The 26,783-nt window shown below is 35.4% G+C and overlaps 1 protein-coding gene across 1 annotated transcript in view; it reads left to right on the top strand.

Annotated features, from left to right (window-relative positions):
- Positions 1 to 26,783, top strand: part of Strump (WASH complex subunit strump) — a 292,034-nt gene that overhangs the window by 17,784 nt on the left and 247,467 nt on the right. The window contains exons 2-4 of the mRNA XM_090410831.1: positions 2,685 to 2,926; positions 13,865 to 13,971; positions 21,382 to 21,466. Of these exons, the coding sequence (XP_090266957.1) occupies positions 2,705 to 2,926; positions 13,865 to 13,971; positions 21,382 to 21,466 (414 nt within the window). The 5' untranslated portion in view covers positions 2,685 to 2,704. The remainder of the gene's footprint in view (positions 1 to 2,684; positions 2,927 to 13,864; positions 13,972 to 21,381; positions 21,467 to 26,783) is intronic.

Raw genomic sequence — 26,783 nt, 5'->3', positions numbered from 1 at the left:
TCAGTGTAATGTGTCTGCATGAGGAAAGGATAGGTAAATACAGCTGAAAGTAAGAGATCTGATTCTATTAATTTTTTGTATGTAATCAGAGATAAGATGAAATGACATTTTTTTTTCAAGAAAGATGTTTCACCTATGTTTTGGTAGCATTAAAGATGACCAGATTATCATTACTCCATTGAAGAATGGCATGCAGGTCTGTAAAACACTAGTTGTAGATTTTGAGGCTTGAGGTTTGCTCTGTGAAGTTTAAGTGAGCAGGAGAAATAGTCGCATCATCCACAACAGTATAAGCAGAGTTATTGCTTAGTGAGAGGTTTTATGTATTTAAGAAAGAGGATAAACAAAATAACAGAGCCATAACTCACTATGTTGGTGGAAAAGAGGAAGCCATCTACCATGACATCCACTGAAACCTGCTCTTATGTATAACTATTCTTCTTCTCTAAATCCACACTTAGGATTTAGAGAAGAAGAATAGTGAGGCAATAACATATTCTAGAAGCCTTGATGGTTTTGGTTCATAGTACTTTATGTAAATTTTTGTTTCTCATGACAGATAGCTACAGATCTTCTGAATTAGCCACAGGAAGATAAACCATGTAAGAATTTGATAAACATAAGGGAATGCTAGTTTCGAAGAATGGGATGTTTGTCCTTTGCAGGAACTAAATATGAAAAAAAAAAAATACTTTGGATGGGAATTATTGGCCCATACAAAGTTAGGGAATCAGTTAATCAGAGAAAATAAATATGCAAGAGAATATCTTGATCGACTTCAAGATATTGCCTTGTAGTGATTTTTTTTTGTTTTGTTTTTAGTACTTACTAATTTTGTAGTGCAGTAATGTGCCATTTATCAGATCTAAACAACAGTCCTTCAATTAGCTGACACTTTCATATCAACCATTCTGTGGTACAGTACCATGTCATTGTACTTCGAACTTCTGACCCTTTAATTATCAGAACGGCAAATTGCCTACCTGTTATGGTTTGGTAAACATTCTAAATTATTGTATATTACTCTAAATGCCAGTACTTTCTTTTTTTTCCATTTTTATTATTTATGTATTTATTTTTAACCTGTAACACATTAGTACTGTCGATTCAGGAGTAGCATTCCTGCTCTGGAGACATAACATTTTATTTGATGCAGGTTTCCGCTTAGCAAAGTGGTGATAGTGTCATGTTTGGCAATAAAATCGCCTTTGACCTAGTGAAGTTACCTTGATATGCCTTTTCAAGTGTCGATGCCATAAGCTTAAGTCTGAAAACCAACACATTCACAAACATGTTCAGTAGCTAAGTTTTGTTAGGGTATTACAACCTTCACTGAATTTACAGTAAGAATCTCAAGAAAATAAGTTGCAGTAAAGCAGTGTAGATATTTCAACAGTGAGTGTTTTACAAGGATGTAAGGAATACATATTATTTTGGGCTACACTATTGAATCCTCTGATTCATCAAGGAAGATCCTAAACATGCCAATCACCATTCAAGAGGTAATTATCATACTTTGCTTTAAACTCATTCACAGTCATGGCACCCACAACAGACTGGCATCCTATTCCACTCATTCACCACTCTCCAAGCAAAAAATCGTCCTTACACTCTTGCTATTACTCTTGCTTCATTTCCAAGGATGGCCCCTAGTTCTATCACCAGATCTGTTGTGAAAAATTTCCTCTGAATTAATCTTGTAAAATCCCTTCAGTAATTTGTATGTTATGTCTCAATTGTATTGCCCCATTTCTGCTTGTCAAACAATTTCTGTAACACACAAATTTTCAACCTGTCATCATTCCTTAGATCTGCTACCATCTTGGTCACTCACCTCTGGATCCTCTCCACCTCTTCATCACAAAGACCCAGGTGACCAGATCTGGATCTGCATGCAGTAGTCAAAATGGTGTCTTGCCAAAGCTTGATAAGAGGTATAATAACCTGCTTGTCTCTGCCCCTCAGTGGATTGTTCAGTAACCAAGTAATCCGACGAATTACTTTAGATACTCTGCAATATGCTCTCTGAACTTTAACTCCTTATCCACTAACACTAACGTAGTTCCATCAATGTGGTACACAGTTGGTAATCTTTTTGTTCCAAAATGCATAACATTACACTTTGCCACATTAAACTGACATCCATTTTCCTTTGCCCAAACTGCCATTCTGTCCAAATCATCCTACAAAATTTTAACATCTATATTAACTATTGCTCTACCCAATTTTGCATCATTGGCAAACAGCTGAAGACCTCCTCTCTGATCCTTTCATATATCATTAATGTACAAATTACATAGTAGCAGCCCAAGAACAGAGCCCTGTGACATCTACTCCTGAATAAACTACTTTCTGATATCTCTCCATCAGCCACCCTCTTATCTACTTCACTTCACCAACTTTGCATCCATCCCCATGTGCTGCAATATATTGATTAGAATTCCATGAGATATCCTGTCAAAACCATGTTACCTCGCCCCCCCCATACAGTATCCCATTTCTGTCAATCCATTCGTTTAATTAATTTCCTCTTGACTCCTGATATGCTGATTGGTCGGTAATAACTAAAATAATACACATATGCTTATATATAAAAAAATTAGGTTTAATATATTTAGAATATTTAGTCCTCTTATACGTCAGAAATTCACAACTTTATTTGAGTGACTTAATTATTATTTCAGAAAGTTGAAAAGCCATCACAATGGACTTTCTTGCTGAGAACAATGCATGTGGCATAAATCTCCTTCGCTTAGTTTCAAGAGGAAATGCTATCATTGCCGAATTACTTCGACTGGCAGATGTTGTACCTCCAGTATTTAGACTTGAAGCAAAGCAAGATCAGATTAAATATGGAGATGTTCTTTGTGATTTTAGTTATTTCAAGATGACAGAACTCTATGAGAACAAAATTGAATCAAATCCTGTAAGTATGTGTGCTTATGTAGAATTTATATATATATATATACAGGTTGAAAAGTTGAATATATATATATAGGGGAAAAGGGAATACTACTTGTATTGTTTTATACACACACACACACATATATATATAGAGAATAAGCTAATGTTGATGTTACATGTGTATAGTAATATATACTGATAAATGTCAAATCCATCAATAAAGTCCTGAAGATACTTTCAGGCGCAAACGTTGTTTGCACACACTTGGATAAAGGATTAAACTAAATTTATTATAGTCTGACCAAGTGAAAAATAAACTTTCAACATCTTTCTCTAAATCCAGAGTAATTTAATAAAAAAGGTGGCACACCGTTTGGCAACTCCTATAGGAGGAGATGACCTTGCTAACGCTTCTGCCTCGGTATCTCCACTTGGGCCTGGCTCCCACTGAAGAGACCTCAATAAAGGTCGAAACTAGTCTGGGTAGTGGCCCTTCCCTTAATGCATAACGAAATGAAGAACCTTGATGTGAACTTTTCAGCTGAAGGTGAGTTACAGTCTCATATGGAGGTGGAAGTGTTTTTTTTTTTTTTTTTTTTTTCACCTAGGAACTGATTTTTCATCCATAAAACAGGCACATCATCCTGATATAACACACCCACCTTATAGTCCTAGTTTTCTTTTATTGTAATAATCCCAAATAACATTAGCAATCACAACAACTTGGCTATTGAGCTGAAAATTCCTAATCTGGGAAACTAAACCCCGATGAGAGATTCCCCTAACGGGTACATTTATGTTGTCAAATTTATTCATGTTGGCAAAGTTTTTTAAGGCAGAGACAGATTTAAAGAAGAGTCTTTCTTTCTTATATTTAACTTTGTTGAAGTAATATGACCTTTTGTAGTCTGTGATAAATATCTGATGTGTAGTAAGACCATAGTGGAAGGACTGGATGCAGTCTTTTTGTTCAGGAATTCTAATATTGGTTGTCCTGCTAGTCTGACCATGGTATACAAGGTTAGTTGGAGGAAATTAGGCAAACACAAAAGAGATCTAGGGTTTGTAGCTTTTTATCATTAAACTAAGTTTTAAAACTTTAAATAACAAGCCAAAAATGATATTATTTTTCTGATGAAAATGCCCTTACTGCTTAACTTTATTACATATTTATGTTCATGGCTAGTGGTTACAAATCCCCACTAGACCAAACAGATACTAAGAAAATACAATCTGGTAATTTCCTTTAAGACCATACAGACAATTGGTATTTCATATTCACTTGCTTATAGATCAGCTACAATGTCTAGATCTTCCTGTGCATCATTTCCTGGAGTTTAACTAGTTTAACTATGAATCACTTAATTATTTTAATTATGACATGTATGTTATCTTCTTTCTAAAAATACCAATATGAGTGATAATCTACATATCAGCTTCAAAATGATATTCCTAATTTTTATTTGAATTCAAAATACATGAACTGATGTATTTTACGCACTTTTGCTAGTTTATTATCTCTTACGCACTTTTGCTAGTTTGTTATTTAAATGAGATTATATGTAAAAATCACTATTGAAACATCAGAGACTTGCATTGTTAGAGATATATTATATTCTCTTTGTAAAAACCAGCAAAAGTTATTCATGTATTAACAGCTCCACAGTATTTTTTTATATCTCACAGGACCTTTTACCTTGTTTCATCACTAACAGTGCTCAGTTCACCTGGGAAAGTATAAAAGTGTGTTTTTAGGGGGATATCTTGGAATCCTAAATTGTGATAGCTTTGCAACAGTTCTACTAGTTGTTGATGGTTGTGAATTTAAAAGGTTTCTAGTAACCTAATTCATTGGAATTCAACTTGCATTTTAAACTGCTATACAGAAACTAATTTTCACACCAACAATGATACTTGCTTTGTTCTGTATCACTTCATACTTTTCCTTTAACCACTCAGTAGTCATGCTGGATGAAATATATCAACCAACCTCATTCATATTCAATGGTATTGCAATGATATTCAATTTCAGTGATACATTTTCTGTCCACATCTTGGTCAGTAGATACACATGTTATGGCCAGTAGGGAAGTTAAGTAACTGAATGGGATGGCCTAGAATGCATGAAGAGTAATTGGATGTAGGAAAGGATATGGAATAGTTGAGATATGACATGAGAAGGCTTGGTTATAGACCCATATTGGAGTTACTGCATGTGTTTGTTTATGAATTGGAGTATCTAAAATAAGGGAGATGAAATTGTTTAGATCATTTGCCTAAAACTTGTTGGTATAAGTGAAATATGGTTGATGAGGATGAAATCCTGACAGAAATAGAGATGGAGGATATGATGTTTTTTTTTTTACGAGGAATAGAAAGGAGTCATTGTGTGCTCTCAGTGAGGTAGTAGAGGAATTGTGCTCATACAAGAAGATAGAGTTGGAAGGAAAATATAGTAGCAGTGGTTTTTGAGGCAATATGATTTGAGGTGGAAAGGATGACAAATTGAATGTTTGCTAAAGACATGGGTGACAAATAGATGTATGTGCAAATTGACCTAGCAAACAAGAGAAGGTAATTTTAATTATGATAAGATGAAAATTAGATGAAATGGACAGATGGCATACAGGAGTGAGGAAAATTACTTTCTCGTGTTTTTGAGGAACACTTAACTTAGTATATAACAAAGGATACGTGATGATTTAAAGTATTGGATTTGATCACTTTATCAGAGAATATTATGAATGAGGTGTCAAATATTCCCTCAGTTGGCTAGGATAACCATAAGCTAATTATCTGGGTAGTTGCTAGCCATATGAGTATGCCTGTAAGGAAAGGATAGATTTGTGGAACTGCATAGTCACTAATCAGAGAGAGAGAGAGAGAGCTCAGAAAACAGTTTGAAGCAATAGCGTGGAATAAGAAGTTAGAAAGGAAATCAGTGCTTCTTCGACACTAGCCAAAACTATTTAACAGCAACAACCTGTGAACATATTCTAAAAGTCAGGAGATTAAATAAAGTAGATATAAAATAGAGGAATAGAGAAATTAAATATACACTTTGAAAGCCAGCATTATGGAAGCAGTATAAGGCAAGAGGTAATAATCAGTTTTATGAGATATATAAAGAGCAGGCTAGGAAGCTTACTCAGTCAGTAAGGAAAGTAAAAGTAATATGAGCAGCAGTTAACAAGTCAGTCCAAGAAAAATCCCAGACAGTTCTTGCAATACATGACAACTAGAAGAAAGAATAATGATAGGTGGATATTAGTTAATAAAAATGGTAGACTGCAGAGGATATTTTTGAGTTATTATTGAACAGTTTACTAAGATATTTCATCCTGGTACATATCACATCATGCAGAACTCAAGTGTTGAGGGACTAGTGGTGAGTGAGTAGGAGGTATATAAGGGCTTAAGTAAACTCAGTATTAATAAGACAGCAGAACTTGATATCTTGCATGTTTTAAAGAACATTTTCTGCTGAACTGATGCTTTGACATTCTGTTTAACAAGAGCCTTGAAATGGGGCAAGTCCCTGAGTGGAAAGAAAATAAAATTGTGTCACTTCACAAAGAAGATAAGACTACGACTTTTAATTATAGTTCATTATGGCAAACTTATGGGGACTGCTATCATTCTGAAATAATAATTTTGATTTAAATTAGCCAAATTAAGTATTCAACATCAGTAGGGGAGATGACAGTTGTTTTGAGTCAGCCTGGTGTGAGATTGAGGGCAATAGGACAAAATATAAAATTGGTTGCTGCTGTAGGCTAGGGAGTACCTGGGTTGATGTGGAAATATGCATCAGCAAATTAGTACAATGAGTGTCAGTTGAGTAATTTTGAGGTGGTCATAATAATACTGAGTGAATTTATTGTTTTATAAGTGTGTGAGATAGACTGAATTATTTAGACGTAAGTAAAACATTTATATCTTAAATTATATATATTGTTGGTATGGCACCTATGCATAGCAGAACAGTGGCAGCCAAGATGTCTTTGTTGGGTGAGTAAATTTGCCTGATTTCATGCAGTGTAAAATTTGTGAGATATACTCATTGCAAAAGTTAAATTTTGTGGTAGCAAATGGAAGGTGAGTGAAACTGGTGAGAAAGTGTGAAATAAATTAATAAATGCTTTGAAAATGAATATGGAGAGAACAAATTATGTGATAATAGAGTAGAGAGCATTGATACAAAGACCAGAAAATGTAAATATTAGTGATAATACTGACAGTGTGGTGGTGGAAGTTCAGGAGAACATAGAAGACTTGAATAAAGAAATTGCACATGCAGGTAGTCCTTCACAGGGAAAAGCACGAGTAGACTGATGGAGAGTTTGTGGACCTATGGCTTGAGTTTGATGGACTAACTCCAAATCCATTTGTACAATGCTGATGGACTGCACTTAAATGGATTCGGAATTAGGTGTGTGGAGAGAGCTTTATTCATTGAGAGTGTGGAAGCACAAAGTCAGGAAAACTAAAGCAATTAGGGCAGATACAGACAACTGTGTGAAGGCACCCATGAAGTGAGCCGGCCTGGTTTGCCAAGTGGATAGCGTATCTGCTCTCCAGCCACAAGGCTGAGAGTTCAAATCCTGCCATGGGCATGGATATTTGTGATTGTCTGTGGAAATACCAATGATGGTTGGCAGTAGATGCCGTTGGTATAGTTGCGGTCAGTTGGTGATTGAATGGTGGAGATGGAGTTGTAGAGTAGATGTCCTCCCTTGATGAGTCCTTGGACTCCCTGGAGGTGTCAAATAATAATAGTAATAAAAGGCTGAATCTAGTCTCTCAGGCAACATCGAATACAGTAGTCAATTCAGAATGTAAAGGTAGTTGTTGGGGGGGGGTCTAAGAGGATGCTACAGTTTTTATATACTAATGCTAGAAGCATTAGGAATAAGAAGGAAGAGTTTTTGGTATTGGTTAGTGCAACCTCGCCAAAAGTTATAGGCATTAGTGAGACTGGGCTAATAGCAGATGACATAGTTACAGGGAGAGAATGTGATGGATTTAGCATTTTAAGGGAGGATAGAGTAGACAAGATGGGGATGGGGATACTGCTGATGATAGCAGATGAATTGCAGCCGACAAGATTAGGAGTCAGTTGGCTGGCAGTTCTTTTGAGTCAATCCGGTGTGAGATTGAGGCTAATAGGGAAAAATATAAAATTGCTACTATAGGCCAGGGATGATGTGGAAGATATATATCAGTAGATTGGTGCAATGAGTGCAGGTTGAGTAATTATTATGGGGACTTCAACTTCGGAGACATAGATTGGAAGGAGAAAAGATCACATGGCAAGAAGGAAATGGAATTTATACACTTACTGAGAGATAATTACTTGAAACAGAATGTGATGGAGGGTGCTTGGGGCAGCTACGTTGTCTCCAATTGGGGGAATATAATCATGTGTTCTTGACTTGGGAGATAGCAAAATGTGGACATTCCAGTTAAGGAGAGGTTTATATGGAATATAAGGCAGGTGATTGTGATATACTTAGGAGGTAACTTTTAGCAGTACCATGGCATAAAGATTTACAAAGGAAGTGTGTTCAATAGTTAAGGGATATCTGGAGAAAGTAATATCACATTGTATACCCAAGGTCAGGCAGCTAAATTGGGTATGAGTTAGATGGACAAGTTAGTATCATTAAGCATGAGCTGCAAAAAAGAAAAAAATATGTTGTAGATAGTATATAAGGAGAAAGATGAACAGCTAACTCATGAACAGTACAAGGATCAGGCAAGAAAGGTGACTAGCATGATAAGAAAGGCAAAATCAGATTATGAGAAGAAATTAGCTGAAACAGGCAAAAGGAAATCTCAAAGAGTTTTTTGATTATGTGGCAAGTAGGAGGAAGAATGACCATGAAAGGATAACTTTAATATGCAAGTGAAGATGTTGTTGTGACAGAGGTGACAGGCACTAATGTTGAGGACAGAGGATGATGAATTGAAGGTGCTTAGTATATTGGAATCTGAATGCAAATACAGCTGTGGGATTGGATGGGATATCTGTATGCATTTTAAGACAATGTGCAGGGGAACTGGCGATGCCTTTGACCAGGCTGTTTAATTTCAGCTCTGGCCAAGTCCCAAGAGAGTGGAAGGAGGGGAAAAATAATTCCTTTGCATGAAGTAGGATCAACGTCTGTGGTAGCAAATTATAGACCAATTAGTATTTCAGGTGGTGTGTTAAAAGTACTGGAAATGTTGGTCAAAAAGAGAATTAAGGAATGGGTGGATAAGAATATGATACTCTATGGGGGTTAGCCTGGTTTCGTGATGGATGGGTCATACCTTAGTAATCTATTATCATTTTATGATAGGGTGACAGCTGAATTATATAAAGGGAATGGCTACATGATGGTACTGCAGGATACCACATGGAAATGTTTGCAAACTGCAACAAATGGGAATGGATATGAAACTGGTAATATGGATAAAAGAGTGGCTCACAGACAGATACCAAAAAGTAGTATGTGGAGGAACAGAATCCACGAGAAGCAGGTGATTAGTGGTGTTCTGCAGGGCTCTGTGCTTGGACCACTGCTGTTTAATTTGTTCATAAAGAATATAGGAAATAATTTGAAGGAGATAGTCGTTTGTTTGCTGATGATGCAAAGTTGGATAGAGTAATACTTAATAAAGGTGATGTAGAGAGCTTTTAGGATGATTTGAATAGGCTGACAGTATGGGCAAAACAGGATGAATGAATGTTGATTTAATGTGGGAAGTGTAAAGTTATGCATTTTAGGATACAAAGATTACTGGGTACCACATTGAGGGAAGTGTATTCCAGGATATTGATGAAGCCAGGGATTTGGGGGTGGTAGTAGATAGAGTTGAAATTTAGAGGGCACATTGCTGAAGTAGTCTGGGTAGCCCACAGTATTACTTGGTTATTGAAGAAGACATTAACAAACATAGATAAAGGAGTTATTGTACCTCTTTATAAAGCCTTGATACGACATCTGGATTAATGTGCTCAGGTCTGGTCACCTGGATTTCTTGGGGATGAGGAAGTGTTGAAGAGGATCCAGATGCAGGTGACCAAGATGGTGAGTGGTTTGTGGAATGCTTCCTGTGAAGTTTAATTGAAGGTTTGTAGATAGCAAAAGTTGGTTGATTGCCAAAAAAAAGGGGAAGGAGTGATGTGAAAGAAACATTTATTATTATTATTATTTCGGGCAACTCCAAGGAGTCGACAGACTCATTGAGGGAGGCCCTAACATCATGTCAAGAACAACTATTCAACACTCACACAGTTCTATCATACCTTGCCTTGAACTCATTAACGGTCATAGCACCCACAACAGACTCTGGCAGCTTATTCCACTCATTTATCACTCTCTAAGTAAAAAACCTAGCTCTAACACCCTTGTTAACCATATTTTTGCCCAGCTTCCATGTATGGCCCCTAGTCCTCCCACCACCACCAGTCCTATTCTCAAAAATATCTTCTGGATTAATCTTATAGAAACCCTTCAGTAATTTGAATGTCTCAATCATATCACCCCTTTTCTGCCTATCGACCAATTTTTGCAACCCACAAATCTTCAATCTGTTCTCATAAGGTTCATTCCACAGACCTGCCACCATCTTGGTCACTTGTCTCTGGATCCTCTCCACCTCCTCCCCATCAAGAAGAAACCCTGGCACCCATATCTGGGCACAGTAGTTCAGATGGGGTCTTATCAGGGCTCGATATAGAGGAACAATAACTTGTTTGTCTCTGCTTGTTAAAATATTTTTCAGCAACCAAGTTATTTGATGAGCTGATTTAGCCAATTTTGCAATGTGTCCCCTAAACTTCAACTCCCTATCCACCAACACTCCCAAATCCCTGGCCTCATCAATCTCCTGGTGTACGGTTCCACCAATGTGATATACTGCTGCTAATCTTTTCACTCCAAAATGCATAACCTTACACTTTGCCACATTAAATTGACATCCATTTTCCCTAGCCCAGTCCTCCAAACTATCCAAATCATCCTGCAAAATTTTGACATCCTGTGCACTCACAATTGCTCTACCCAACTTTGCATCATTAGCAAACAAGTGAACACTTCCTCTCAGATCCTTTCCTATATCGTTAATGAACAAATTGAAAAGTAGTGGTCCAAGAACAGAACCCTGCAGCACACCACTAGTCACAAGCCATCTTTTGGACTCCACTCCTGAATAAACCACTCTCTGGTATCTCTCCATCAACCACTCTCCCATCCATCTCGCCAACTCTATATCCATCCCCATCTGCTCCAGTTTACTGATCAGAGTTCCATGTGGTATCCTGTCAAAGGCCTTGGCAAGGTCCAGTAGAATCACTATAAACCCATTACCCTTATCCAGTTCAGTTATTTAAGTTACTTAAAGGATTTTATACGATTGATGCAGAGGAAATTTTTCCACACTTGGCTATTACGGGCAGAACCAGAGGTCATCCATATAAGTTGGGTAAGAGTGTGGTTAGCAAAAGTGTGAAAACTAAATTTTTTGCTTGGAGAGTGGTGAATGAATGGAATGGGTTGCTTCAGTCAGTTGTGAGTGCTTTGTCTGTTAATGGTTTCAAGGAAAGATACAGTAGATACTGTGTTGATAGTTTGGGTCTCCTGCAATGAGTTATCTTTGGATTCCATGAAGGTGCCTATTCAATAATAATAATAAGTCATGTTACAAGACACAGAGTATACAAAAATGTTACTAATTTGGTTCAACTTTTCATTTTACTGGCCTGACTGGTGGTGGTGGTGATTGGGAGAAGTTGCATATGTATTACTGTATCAAATTTGGAGCCTGTTATTTATTTATTTATTATTTTTTATAGGTGGCTGAAGAACCATTTCATAGCTAGTTTTAAAATGCACTGTATTAATGATAGTAGTATTAGTAGTAATTGCTACCTATTCAAAAATCCATCAGTAGGATTAACCACGCTACTGGCCAGGACATATATATACGTCCAAGTTTCCATGGATGCAAAGTACATATTAAAATTGTGATATTCCATTGAAATATATGATGGATGCAAAGCGTATGAGGAGATGCATATTTGATCCATAATGGCCGGTAAGGTAAAGGAGCTTTAAAAAAAACAACACTTCATAAACAAAATTAATTAATTACATCACATTCAGCAAAGTTATTTGTTAGTTTTGACATATCTGCCCCTTTCCACAAATATCCCAATCAGGGTCTATTCTTGCACACAACAAATTTTCACTGATATCATTGCTCTTTTTGTCAGCTTACTATGTCCTGGTTATTTCATGTGGCAGAATGATCTTTACCTACAGAAAGAAGATAGATCTATGGATTCACGTCTTTTCTTTCCAATATCCAATTTTTATATAGTAATTTTGAACAGTGGCTCTAGATTCCTCATTTTTAAAATCCAAAATTTTCGCTTAGTTATGTATGATATTTTCATTATTTCTTCACATGGCCACCAAACTTTAAACACCTTTCTCAGTCATCTGAAGTAAGAACATAAATGCATACAATTCACCATTATAGTTGAAGACCAAAATGCACTTCCGTTTTTAGATACGCTTGTCATACATCTTTCTTTGGCCTGTCTATTTTAAGCCTACATACACATGCCAATGCATACACATTGAATCTTACCACTACCCAACACAAAAATTAGGTGTAATTAGCACTCTCAAAAAATAAAGCAGTAACAGTTTGCTCAGATGAGCAACTCATACGTATGAATTACCAACTCTCAGCAAACATTGGTTATAAATAAATAAATAAAAACATCAAAATTCTCCACAAGACTATATCTAAAAAGATATTACAGTAAAACCATATTGATTCCTTTATATATTAAAAGAATATTTGAAAAAAAAAAATAAACAGAATTTGTGTGAATGCATCCTTAAATGCTACCTTTAAACCCTCTCACAAATTTTTCAAACTCCTCCAAGGTTTCTTTTTCTGTTCAGGTACCTTACCTATATATTCCCTGAAGCTCTTGAAGTTAAATTCTTGAATTCAAAGCTTGAAGCCAAAGAAGTCAATGGACACCCCCATGGACAAGGTGCATCTTGCCATGTAACGAGTCATGTGTCTGTAGCCAGTACAAATTGGAGGAATATGATGCTCCCAAGTTAGTGCAACTGTATCCAGGTGAAATGGCTGCAAGAAGCGAACCAACGGAGTTTGAAAAAGGCATTGTGATAGGATGCCATGTTGCAGGCTTATCTGTTCAAAAATTTGTTGACAAATTGGGCCGTACCAGGTGTCAGCAGTCAATGATACCATACTGAGATGGAAGCGTTGGGAGTCAGCTGCAAGTGCTACCTTGGATGCAACCTACCACACTCACTGAATGCGACTATAGGGTGCTATGAAGAATAATATGTGAAAACTGTCATTCATTGGCCAATATGTTGAATGTGGAGTACCATGAAGCATTTCCAGAGGACTACAACCTCCAGCATGCAATATTAGATCTGATGTCCATTTTTAGAGTTTACACTGAGTGGTAGTACAATTGCTCCATCAAATCAATTTGTTTTCTATAATTACTGCTTTCATTTTTCACAGCGCTTTAATTTTTGTTTGAATAATTCTTTTGCATTATAGAAATAAGATAAATCCATCATTGTTTCATAGGCAAATAATTGAATTTGAAACTTAAAGGTTTCAAAATTACAGAGCTTATGAGAATACCACCTTCAACACTGGAGTTGCCATGATACTGCTACTTCAGACATAAATTCTGCACAAGAGTTTTCCATGTTTGGCATTTACTTTGTACTTTTGAAAGTTTTCATTGAACTGATGACTGTTTTGAATGGTTCTCATCAGAGACCAGGCAACTCTGCATTTATGATATATTGTTACATTTTTTTAATAATCCTGAATATTAACTTTTGAAATAAATATCTGTGTTAATAAGAATTTGATGAATTTAATTTATTTTTCTCTGGTTTAGCAACTTCAAGATAGAGATGAAGAATTCAGAGAGAATTTCATTGATATATTAAAGCGATTTTATCTTGCTTTTGAGAGTGTTCACAAATATATTGTTGATATGAACAGGTAATTGCATAACCCTTACAATTTTATGATAATGAAAGTAGTAATATTACAAAAAAAAAGAAAAAAAAAAGTTGTTACTGAACATTATAAAATGCCTTTGGAATTGTGTTTCAAAATCTGGTAAATGGTAAATCTAGTGGCATGGAGGAGGATAAAATTTTTATAGTATTATTTTTGATCAATGCATAGACACTACTGTTAAATCTAAACATATTTTAGTTAATGGGATGTTACTTATGCTATTAATCATTTTTCTCTGAATGGGTGGTTTATCTTTATCATCATCTTGAAAAATATTCTTAAAATGGCTAAGAATTTTTCAGAGAGGTCTCTTTAGAAAACACTTGTCCCAGTTGTCCGAGTGGATAGCATACCAGCACTGTTAACCCTCTCATACATAAGGGCCTCATATGAGGATACATATATTTTCCCCTCATAATAATTATTCATTCATAATTTAGTGCTACTGTATGCATGTAGTCCTCATCTGGGGAGACCAAAGTGTTCTTAGAAACCACACCAGATGGCAGGAGTTTCAACAGAGTTACAGGAATGCCAGTCTCTCTGCAGTGCATGGTGGTATCAAGGAGGAGGCGAAAAGTTGATGTTTTATTGATTTGAATTTGGTGATTTTATGAGTCTTCTGGAAAGGTTAGTGTGGTTTTATATTTTGTTATACCTTGTATATGAAGTGTGAATATTTAATTTGTTCATGTTTATTACCATATTCATAAAACGAACTTGAAAACAATCTGTTCTCACATGAGGACAATATGTTTGTAAGGTAATCTATGTGGCAAATAGTTTGAGGTTAGAAAGTTCTTGTACAATATTTTTATAATTTTATTTATTTTATTTTTGCAAACATAAATGAATAGTAAGTGTGTTAATTGGCAGGCATTATCATCTCTTTTACAGATGGATAACCAAAAGCCAGGTCTCCATCAGGCATAAAAAAGGCCTATTACCACAAGAGACTTACTGAAGAAGAGATTGAAAAACTGTTGGAGAAATTTGAAGATGGTTTGGAGCTGAGTGATTCTGATGATGTTCCTACATACCAGCAGCCACAAAATGATTCTACAGAGAGTGACAGTTCAAGTGAAGACAGTGATGTTCAGTGTCCTTGGTCAGACTCACAATGTTCAAAGTCCAGCTAGTGTGCAAAATATAGCTGTTGCTGGTCATGTGCCATTATAGAAACCAGTGTAGTTTAGTGAGATAGATAATCCCTTTGCTGGTACTGAACTACAGTTTAGAGGAAAACACCAAGTAAATATTTGCGGAGAGAGCCCTGTAGATTTTTCACAGCTGTTTCCAGATGAACTGATGGATGAAATTGTGAAACAAACTAATCTGTATGCATGACGTAAAGGCAAAGATAATTTAGCACTTACTGTGACTGAACTCAAAATTTATCTTGGAATTGTTCTTGTCATGACATACGTAAAATACCCACATGTAAGGCAGTATTGGTCTTCTGAACATGGACTGTACATGGATGTTACAGTTGATGGGAGGACATAAGGCGATATTTGCATTTCGGTGATTCAGACACCTACCAATAATAAGGACAAAGCAATATGTGTAAGACCAGTGCTACAAAAGTTTCATGAAACATTCCATGCTGCTGTCAGCCCAGAAGAATTTCAGAGTGTAGATGAGATAATGATTCCATTCAGGGGACGTTCACAACTCAAACAATACTTACCTAAGAAACCAAAAAAATGCGGTTTCAAAATGTGGGTGAGGGCAGGCATTTCAGGTTATGTATATTGTTTTGATCTTTATGTAGGTGCAGATTCTGGAAGACAAAATTCAGACTCATTCAGTTCAAGTGAAAATGTAGCACTTAGGCTTTGTCATGATCTTGCTGGTAAGAACTTCAAGATATATGCTGATAACTTTTTCACGAGCATCCCCCTAATTAAGAAACTAAAGGAAGATGATATTTATTATGTGGGTACATGCAAAAGAAATTGAGTTCAAGGTGCTGACAAGAAAATGAAAAGGATTTGCAGAAGATGGGACAAGGAAATATGTCAGTTATCACATCCTCTGATGGCATTACTGTCAGTAGATGGGTTGATAATTCAATAGTACATGTGGTATCTAGCTATTTAGGAAAGGAACCTGTCAGTGTATGTCAGAGGTTTAGCAGAAAGAAAAAAGACTGTTGAAATTCCACTACCTCGCAGCATAGCTGTTTATAACAAACATATGGGTGGAGTGGACCTTATGGACTCTCTTGTGGCTTTGTATTGAAATGATACCAGGAACAAACAATGGTATATGAGAATTTTTTACCATATGTTGAACGTACTTGTTTGTAATGCACAGATCATTTGGAAATGGGAAGAAAAAGAAAAATTGGGTTTGTTGGAATTCAAATCAAGAGTGGCAACTGCTTTGATATATCAAGGTTTAGCTCAGCTAGGTATAAAGAAACGAGGACGCCCGTCAAGTCAGACACCACCAGCACTAAAGAAACAGAAAACTTACTCTGTGCCACATGAGAAACGTTTTGACGGTGTGGACACGTCCCAAAGAAGACAATAGATGCTAATACCAATCATTGCAGAGATGTAGAGATGCAAGAGTAAAACAAGATACATCTGTGGTAGATGTGAGGGTTCCAATCTGTCTGAATGTTTTCAGTCTTTCCAATACAAAATGAGCAAAGAGAATAAGGCTGTTCTTGATTTACATAGCTTTACTGCAAATTCTAATTGTTCTACTTTTTTGTATGTACTAAGTAAATTTTGATCATTCATGCAGTGTTTCAGCAAAATATAAATTGTTTATAATCTGTTTTGTCATACTTGTAATGTCTTTCAATGAAAATGAATTCCTTAGTCTAAGTCATTTCCATAGAAATGTCTGTAGTCTGTTGGCATTAGTGCATGATATTCAGATGAGGACATCATTTTTTACATATACAGGACACAAATTTAGCAAAATTAATAAGTTCATGGTAATACTGTAAGATTAAATGTACTATATCATGCCATTATAATTTTTTATAAATGAATATAAACATTCATACATGAGAGGGTTAAATATAATTTTCTTTGGCCTCTGTAGTGCAGTTTTTTTATGTAACTCTCACTCACAAAAGGTTGTAAACCTAATAGTGTAAATCTATTTACACTTAGTGCACTACAAAGTCTGAAGACTTTGTATTGCACTAAGGAAATTATGAGGAAGGCAAAATCAGATTGAAATTAACAAAGGAGACCAATGGAATCCCAAAGAATTCTTTTGTTACATGCTGAGTAAAGGAAAGAATGGTTATGGAAAAAATAACTTTAATGAACACTGAACACAGAGAGATGAAATAACCAGAAGAAATAGTCTTGCTGATGTAGGAATCATGCACTGTCATCCTGGTAGAGATAATGCAGTGACTGATGTGACAGGGATTGATATGACAGAGAATAGATGAACTGGAGGTGTTTAGGATATTAAGAAAATCTCAAATTGCATACAGCATTAGAAATAGATATTAGTCCAAGTGTTACAAGAAAGTGTAAGAGAAATAACATTGTGTCTAACCAAGCTGTTTAATATAAGTCTAGACTGGCAGAGTTCCACAGGAGTGGAAAGAAGGCCAGAAATTGTCCCATTATGTTGAGGAGCTACCTGGACAGAGGTAGCAAATTTAGGACATTACCAGACAAGAATTCATCCCTGGAAGTTGTGTTAGGGTATGGTTAGCATGTGGACCAAATTGTGTAGTAATGAATGGAATCGATTATCAGATTTGGATTTTTTGGATTTTGGAAATTGGTTCTTTCAGTAAACAAATTTAAGGAAAGTTGTGATATTGTGGTTACTATGTGAGCTTTCCACAATGAGTTTTTGAACTACATGGAAATGTCTGTAATAATAATAATAATAACTGTTAATGTGCAGTGGGGGAAATGAATGATTTTCACAATTAAGGAAAGAAATAGGGAATTAGTAACAATCCATAGTGAAATGAAACTTTCAACATTGTTATGCAAATATTTGATATATATATGCTATTTTCTTGCAATTGAATAAGTGATATTAGTTACTCAAGTATTCTCCAGTATCTCTCTAGCACAGTTTAAGAATGGCATAGCTTTTGGTTGGAAAGATTTGTTTCCATTTTCTCTAGAACACAAGGAACATGTATAAGGACTTTTCAAATGAAGGTGTTAATCTTATAGAGATGGTAGGATTTCCTTTCACGGAAACTCAGTTCCTTCCCTTCCTGTTATACAAACGAATCTTATTTTCATCTGGCTGCTTTGTGTGGTCTAAAAGAGAAACAATATTGAGTGATATATATAGATTAAAACACACACACACACACACACACACACACACACACACACACACACACACACACACACACACACACTCTCTCTCTCTCTCTCTCTCTCTCTCTCTCTCTCTCTCTCTGTTTGGAAAGAAGTCAGTGAACATCCCCATAGGCAAGGAGGTGCATCATGCCACATAACATTATGGTGCATAACCCCAATCAATTTGTTGAACTCACAAAGTTTGAAAGAGTCGTTGTGATAGGATGCCATGTTGCAGGCCTATCTTTTTGACAAATTGGGCATCCCAGGTCAATAATAAGTGATACTATACTGAGATGGAAGTGCAGGGAATGAGTCAACTGCAAGTATTACCACACAGTGGACTACCCACCATACTCATCGAATGGGACTGTAGGGTGCTATCAAGGATAATATGTAAAAAGCACCATTCACTGGCCGACACAAATGCAGAGTTCTGGACATTGACTGGAACACAAATCTGCACATAAACATAAACATTCAGAACCAAAGCTCACAACTTGGGTTTCCATGGTAGAACTGCATTATGCAATCTCTACATTATCTGAACCAATATAGCTTTGTTCCTCACACCATTATCTTCGGTGGTGCAAAGGGTGTGTAAATTGGGACGTGAAATCTTGGAAAGCTCTGTTATGGTGTGGTAAATCACACTACACTCTCTACTGAGCAGATGGATGGTGTGGTGGATGTCTGGTGAACATCTCTTACCAGAGTACATAATGATGGTATGGTCCTGATTTTTCTGGTTTGGCCTTGGACCTCTGTGATGCCATGGACTCTGAGAGGTATCTGAACATTCTGATGTTCAGATACCTCTGAACATCAGAATACTTTCTGGCATTTCTCTGGAACTGATCATTATCTCTTTCAGCAAAACAATGTGTCATAAGGCTACTGCTGTAACTGCATGGTTTGTGTACATGAACATCGCCAACTTGACTGACCTCCACCAAGCCCTGATCTCAAGCTTATTGAACATCTATGGGATGAACTGGAGTGTCAGGTGAGGTCAAGGGACATTCGCTCCATGACACTCCATTTTACATGCCTACAGGAAAAATGATCCAAAATTCCCACTGATTGCTTTCATACGCTTATGGAACGTATGCCCTATAGGATTGATGCAGTCATCACAGAGAAAGGAGGTCCTACATCTTATTAAGGTGGATGCCGTGGCTGTTTGTTCCTCACACTGTGGTGTTTGTTGACTTCTTAGCAGTGTGTGTGTATTGAAATAATTTCTTATTTAGTTTAGTGTACTGAATTCCTTAGTGATGTAGTTATTGTGTGAAATGGACTATGATGCCATACTAAATAATTTTCAGAACTATAAATGAATTAATAAATTAATTTATAATTAATTTTATTCTTAAATTATAAATTAATTTATGAAAAAAAAAAAACAGCCCTCCAAAAGTTTTTACTTGCTTTAACTTCAGTATTAACCATTATTTAAATGAAGGATAATAAATATCCATTAAATTAATGATGCCAAGAAATTCTTGTTTAATCCTTTACCCAAGTAAGCAAGATAAGTTTACTTGTGAAGTATCATGACTAGGCTACTTGTATATAGAGGCTAATGACTTCACATTAATTCTTTACTATCCCATAATGCAAAGCACAAATCCTTTTAGATGTATATAATAGTATGCATTATGGGAAAGGTTTCGACCTTTATCGAGGTGTCTCATCAGTGGAAGCCAGACCCAGAAGAGATATCAAGGTTGAGTTAATACAGAATTCATATATTTCCCATATACAAGTAGTGAAAAGGTGTATCCTTACTATTAAAATGCTCATCAGAGATAGATGTTGAAAGTTTTTTTTTTCACTAAGCCTTTATCCAAATGTTAGCAAACAAAGTTTGGACATTAAAGATCTTCATGTTCAAACTTTATTTGCTTACACTTGGATAAAGAATTAAAAAATAATATAATTTCTTGATATGTTTAATTTATTTATAATCAGGTGAAAAAAACTTTCATTAAATATCCATTGTTGCAATACAACAGATACAACCTTTGTTGCAAATTGCTTGGTGTTGTATAACCAAGTTTCCTAACTTTAAGCAGATGCCTAAGTTTTCATATTCATATTTTATTAGTGCTATTAAGGATTTTATTGACCTGACAATTGTTTTGAATTGTTCACTTTCAAATTGACTAGGCTGAAACTTTGAATACTTCATTAACCTATGCATAAAAGATATATTTTTCTAAATGAATTCTTGGATTAGTGTATATGAAATGTAATTATTGTATGCTCACACTTCGTAGAACTAACTTTGGCTTTGTGCCAAGAATAGTCAATTCATGCTGAAGGGGAGAAAGAAATAAAAGATGTATGAAATGTCCAACACGCGAAGTCACGTGCTTTATACGTAAATTTTCCAACTATTGTACAAGCATAATAGTTACCACTTGAAGAACTAGAATTTTCATAAAAGAAAAGCTAATTTTCCAGGCATACAATAATAAACACTCATCCCACGACTGGAACACAAATCTGCACATAAACATAAACATTACCCTATTATCGGAATGGATTCGCCTTCTTCAGACATGCGCAGAAGTGTCGAAGGGTCTCGCATCTGTGGGCATACAGTAATTAGGAACAATTCTATCCTGAATGAAATTCTCTGTAGCAAATTATCCACCATGTCAAACTTCCTGTGGTGAGATTCAACTGTTCATTAACCTCGTTAGGAGTATTTATTAATATTAATATGTGGTATTGATATAAATTTTTTTATTATTAAATTGCTGGCCTGGTTGGCCGAATGGTTAGCGTATCCGCTCTCTAGCCGAAAGGCTGCAGGTTCGAATCCTGCCATGTGCATGGATGTTTGTGCTTGTCTGTGAAAATACTAGTAGCAGTAGATGGCATTGGTGTAGATGATGAAAGTAGTAGTAGTAGTTAGTGGATTGAGTGGCAGAGAGTTGTAGAATAGGTGCCCTCCTTCGATGAGTCTTTGGACTCCCTGGAGGTGTCATGTAATAATAATACCAATAATAAATAATAAATTGGTCTGACTATAAATAATTTGCATTATATATTGCAATTTGTTTTATAGATATTTAGAAGATTTAGAAGAAGGTATATACATTCAGCAGACTATAGAAACAGTTTTACTTAATGAAGATGGGAAGCAGCTGATGGTAATGCTTATGTTTTATAAAATGCTATAGATAATACATTATTATTATAGCTGTTTTAAAGGGTTTATTATTGAATAATCTATATACTCAATATGTGGTTTTAAAATTTTGATGTCCATTCAGAGATTTTCACTTGACCAGTTTTTCTTGTTTTTATTTTATATGATAGCAGAAATGGCATAGATATGCCCAGTACTGGAAGTTATGGAAAATCGAGTTCAATACAGTGTGTGGAAGAGAAATGGTTCTATTACATCCCATAAGAGCAGATATTGAAAACTGTGGCATTTAAATTAAAAATGCCAAGAAATTATATTCTTGTTTAATTCTGTATCCAAGAGTAAGCAAACAAAGTTTGTATATGAAGTTTTTCCATGACTAGGCTACTTGTATAGAGAGGCTAATGACTTCACATTAATAATAGTCTAGTTTTTAATGAGAGTAAAGAACTGGAGGAACAAGGCATAGAATTATAAAGAATGGAAGGCTATCCTGATTCGGGTCCAGGTCCTAAATGGACTATAATGCCAAGGAGTAGTGTAGTCTAGTTTTTAAGAAACTTCAAGCAGCAAACTTTGTTTGCTTACCCTTGGATAAAGAATTAAACAAGCATGTAATTTGTGGCCTTTAGGTTGTAAAACTATTATTTCAGTAACATCAGTCCTCTCAATAGGGGAAGTTAAAATATTTTACCTCACCTTTGTTGATGGGGAAGGAGATAATGGTTATGTATGGTGTTAGTATAGTAACAAATTGTTGAGAAAGTCAATGTAATTGTAATGTGACAGTTTAATTCATGGCACCTAAGTAACAAAATAAGTATAATATTTACCCTATATCAAAATGGTTACAGGCAAAATAGCAAAAATCCTACAAGAATATAATTAAAAGTTGTCTTTAGACCTCTACAAAAAATTCTATATGATGTTAAGATTGGCTAAACAGCTACATCGACCTATAAAGAGACCAGGAGATCAGATGTGGAGAAAAAAATGCACATAAATCCAGTTTGACCTTTCACACCACCAACGGAAACCATCAAGTCAATTGGCAAATCACAAAAATACTATACATAATAGAATTTAATACTTATGTATACAAATTTAAAGTGACTAGTGAGATTATAATTTGTATGATCCAGTGGAATAAAAACCATGGTCTGATATTAAATGATCTCTGGATAGTACATGTAAGGGATCTATGTGTGGATGAATTAGGCTATGAGACAGAATATGTTATACCTGTAACAATGACCCATGCTCATGATATCTCATTTCTGCATTCAGTGTCTGTCATGTTTTGAATGAATTAAAAAAAATGAATGAGTGTTATTTAGAAATCTCCATCTCTTTATATTTGTGCTTTATTGTATCAATCTGAAGAAGTACATAATATTGTTGTATGAAACTAATCATTGATTTATTAAATTATTTTACATTTTTGAATGTTTTTTTTTTTTTTTTGCAGGTATTAATTTAATAATTATGAATGTTACATGGCCACAGGAATATGATCTCCAAAGTAAAATATCTATTTATTTATCTGCTAATATTTTTCCAGTTTTATATCCAGTATTATCAGACCACAATTAGTGTGTGTTATACTGAGCAAACATTAACAGTCAGTTATTAGTGTAATTTTTAATATTACACTAATTATATTATAAGGTGCTACAGATAGTACCTAATCATTTCTTGATAGCATCTCTGAAGGATTTCTTATTAGATAATCTATATTCTCAATATATGTTTTCCAGTTTAGTTTGCTGTTTGGCTATGACTTCTGTGCATTAACTGAATCTTGTAAGCTCTTGTCTGTAATCATTTGTGCCCAACATCCTATATTAAAATATGCGATGTCAAGTTTCCAGCTGGCTCAGCGAACAGATATATGGAAGTTATATTAAAAAGCTTCCCCATATTGTTTACAGGCATGCAGATCAAGCTGCATGTATTGATTTCCTTTCTTCCTCAACACAGAACCATTACTAACAAATATTTATTATGTTGTTCAGGTAAACCCTGTCTATATTTATTCCTGAATTTTCTTTTTCACAGTAACTGGAAACTTGAATCCAGAAACAGTATTGCACTTTCCATTGCACTTTAATAGGCATCCTATTGATTTAAATCCACCTTATCATTTTCCAACAAAATAGTAGTCTGTTCCCATACTGAAGTTTGACATGTTTGTCTCTTTGTCCACCAGTTGATTGACTGTCTCTGAAGAAATAAAGATGTTCTGTATTCAATTATATCAGGACTTTATGCTGATACTGTCCAACTGTTGCATTCCTTTTTTTCTCAAGCCAAATTACCATAGTTCTTGCACTGACATGGTGTATTATGTTGAAGCTTAGTAGGATGATCTTTATAGGGCTACTCGCTATAAAGGGAGTAGCAAGTTAGAATTGTCAGTGTTGTTATAATATTTGAAGTTCATATTTTCTGACAAGGAGTCCTGCTCAAAACTAGAATCTCCTACACCCAAGCACCACCATTTAACAGCAGCTACTGGAGTGTATTCTCCTATCAGCTGCTGAAACCTAAACATGCCCATCTGATTTGAAAAGTGCATGTCATGATTCAGTTCTCTGTGCTACAACTTGTCAATGGTTCACTGTGATGTCACACTGCTATACAATGCAAGTAAAACTAGAACAGAAGTGAAGTTTGGTTTATACAGCAGCTGTTGCTTGGAAACTAAGGCTATGAAATTCAGTATATGGAGCACTACAGATATAATCATCTTCCTCATTCTCCTAAGGTGGATTGAAGCTGCCATGGACAATAACTTTCCCATTTAATCTATTGACAACTAAGTTATTTAAACTTCTGTAAGAGTTCATACCACTTATAATCTTGATGTTTGTACCCATTTCCTTCTAGGTCTTCCCAGTAGTTTCTTTCCTTCTACTCTTCCATTTTGGAGTATTTGAAGAAACCTGTTAGTAGGTATTCTGTGCACATGTCAGTACTACTGTAACTGTTTTTCTCTGATTACTGTTGTTATTATTGAAATATTGTACTGTAATTCTAGTCTGATGTGATTGATTTTATTTCAGTCTATGATGGTTTATTTATTTTTTCTCAAGCACTTGTTTTCAAAGTCTTTGTTCTTCCTTCAAACAGAAGGAAGTTTGAAATCAGTCTTTGTTCTTCCATCTGTTTGATAAGTTAAGTATCTGTCCAATAAAGAACTTGAGGAGCATCATTGAACTATATACTTCGATTTTGAGTTCTTTGGAGAGATGTGTATTTTTCCATTTATTTGGAAGTTTGTTCATATCAGACTACAGATATAGATTCCCTGAATGTATGGTTGGGAAAATCCACTGATGCTTAGTGGGAAGAATGCCCAACTTTTTTTTTTTTTTTTCAGCACACTCTCCTTTTTCATCAGCATAAGCTAATGAAAAGGGAGAATGTGGGAGACTCTCTTTCTTAGTTTTGTTTTCACCATCACAAACCTGCATATTAGCAACATCAGCATAGTTAATCTCTGTGCTCTAAATTATGCTGATAGATGGTTAATATTACAGCATGTGATAATACACAGATGGAAGTTTGTTAACTCTGAACTATGCTACCTCCTATATAGTTTGGCAGTGGCACATAGTAGTTGAGAAAATTGAGGATGTTTGTTTAATTTTTCTTGCATTGTGTGTGTGTGTGTGTGTGTGTGTGTGTGTGTGTGTGTGTGTGTGTGTGTGTGTGTGCTTCCCTCTGTCACTTTCATCAGGTTATCTGTTATTCATCTCGGTTCAATTCAGAGGGAATTTGTGGAATTGATGCTATGTTAAATTTCTATAACAAATCCTCCACCTCTTTATTTTTTTAATGGAATAGGTGGCATCCTCCAGTTTTCTACTCATATCTTTTCCAAAAATAAGTTGGCAGCTAGTCTTCATCACCAGAAGATTAATGTGATCTCTAGCCAGCATGCACAAACTAAAGAGAATGAGAATGTGAGACATCTGACACTTTATTTCTCTGTCTTACTTTCCTAATCATAACTATTTGAGTTCTGTGATTAACTTTTTTATGTAGTAGTAATTGATGTAGTAGATTTAAAATGCTGAATTTCTGAGAGAGAAACCCTTCTTACCTGCAATGAGTATAGACTAACTCAAGAACAAACTAAAGAAAGGTCTAGAAAAAAAAGTTCCAAAGTGGTGATTAAAATCAAACCTATGAGATTTTTCTCCTATTAGTTGCATTATGGATATTACCATGAGACTATGCAGGCAACTTTCATTTACTTTGATTGTGTAAGGTTTAATTGTATAGTAATTTTGTATAAATCTTCCTTTATTCTTCCATACGTAATTTTCAAATTAACGTATATTATGTGCAATACCAGCGTACTATAGGTCTGCAACTTTTTTTTCTCAGATTGATATAAAAAAAATGCCATTGAAGCTTTTATGTAGAAAAGTGAGATGATAGGAATCTAGTTTGTGTGTGTGTGTGCGTGCGTGCGCACATTAAATTAATGATATTAGTTGTAATTAGAATGAGGTATTATAAAAGAAAGTGCAATGCTTAGTATTTTGATGAATTACTGTTATTAATAGAGACCTCCAGGGAATCAGGGACTTATCAAGAGAGAGACTACATGCTACACTCACCAGCTGTCATACTTGTTCTTGAATTTATTCACACTGCTTGCACACACATAGACACAATATCCCACATGGCAATCCATTCCAATCATGCACTACTCTATGAGAGAAATATCTAGATTTCACTCCCTTCTTGGTGGAATTTATTCTCAGCTTCCAAGAATGCCCTCTTCTTCTTTCCCCATTCTCCATAAAATGAAAAATTCCATCAACTAAAATCTTTTATGACCCTTTCAAAAATTTTTAAGTCTCAGTCATATCACCACTCTTTCTCCTGTTTGCTAGTGATGGCAGTGTACAAATTCTCCATCTGTCTTCATAATTAGTATTCCACAATCCTCATATCAATTTTAACACTCTCCTTTGCTTTTTCTCCAATGTACAATGGAAACCAGGAGACCAGACCTGCACACAATAGTCCAAATCAGTTTCTTCTAGCATAATCCCACTTTAGTGTGATTAGATATCCAAATGTATTAGATATCCAAATCTAATACATTTGGATATCTAATACATTTGGATATCTAATCACACTAAAGTTAATACTTTGCAATGAGCAACCCATGTTGCTCATTGCAAAGTAGAGATTCACTGTCAACCCATTTCTGAATGCAAGCCCCAACCAATTTTTCCAAAATCTTCACTACCATTTCTGAGATACTAATAGTAGATAGTTGGATACATTGGTCTTTG

Source organism: Typopeltis vanoorti, chromosome 20 (genome assembly GCF_054136105.1).
Source record: "Typopeltis vanoorti isolate ZY-2024b chromosome 20, IOZ_Tvanoo_1.0, whole genome shotgun sequence".
NCBI lineage: Eukaryota > Metazoa > Arthropoda > Arachnida > Uropygi > Thelyphonidae > Typopeltis > Typopeltis vanoorti.
The sequence above is the reverse complement of the archived record's forward strand: the minus strand, read 5'-3'. Positions and strand labels throughout refer to the sequence as shown.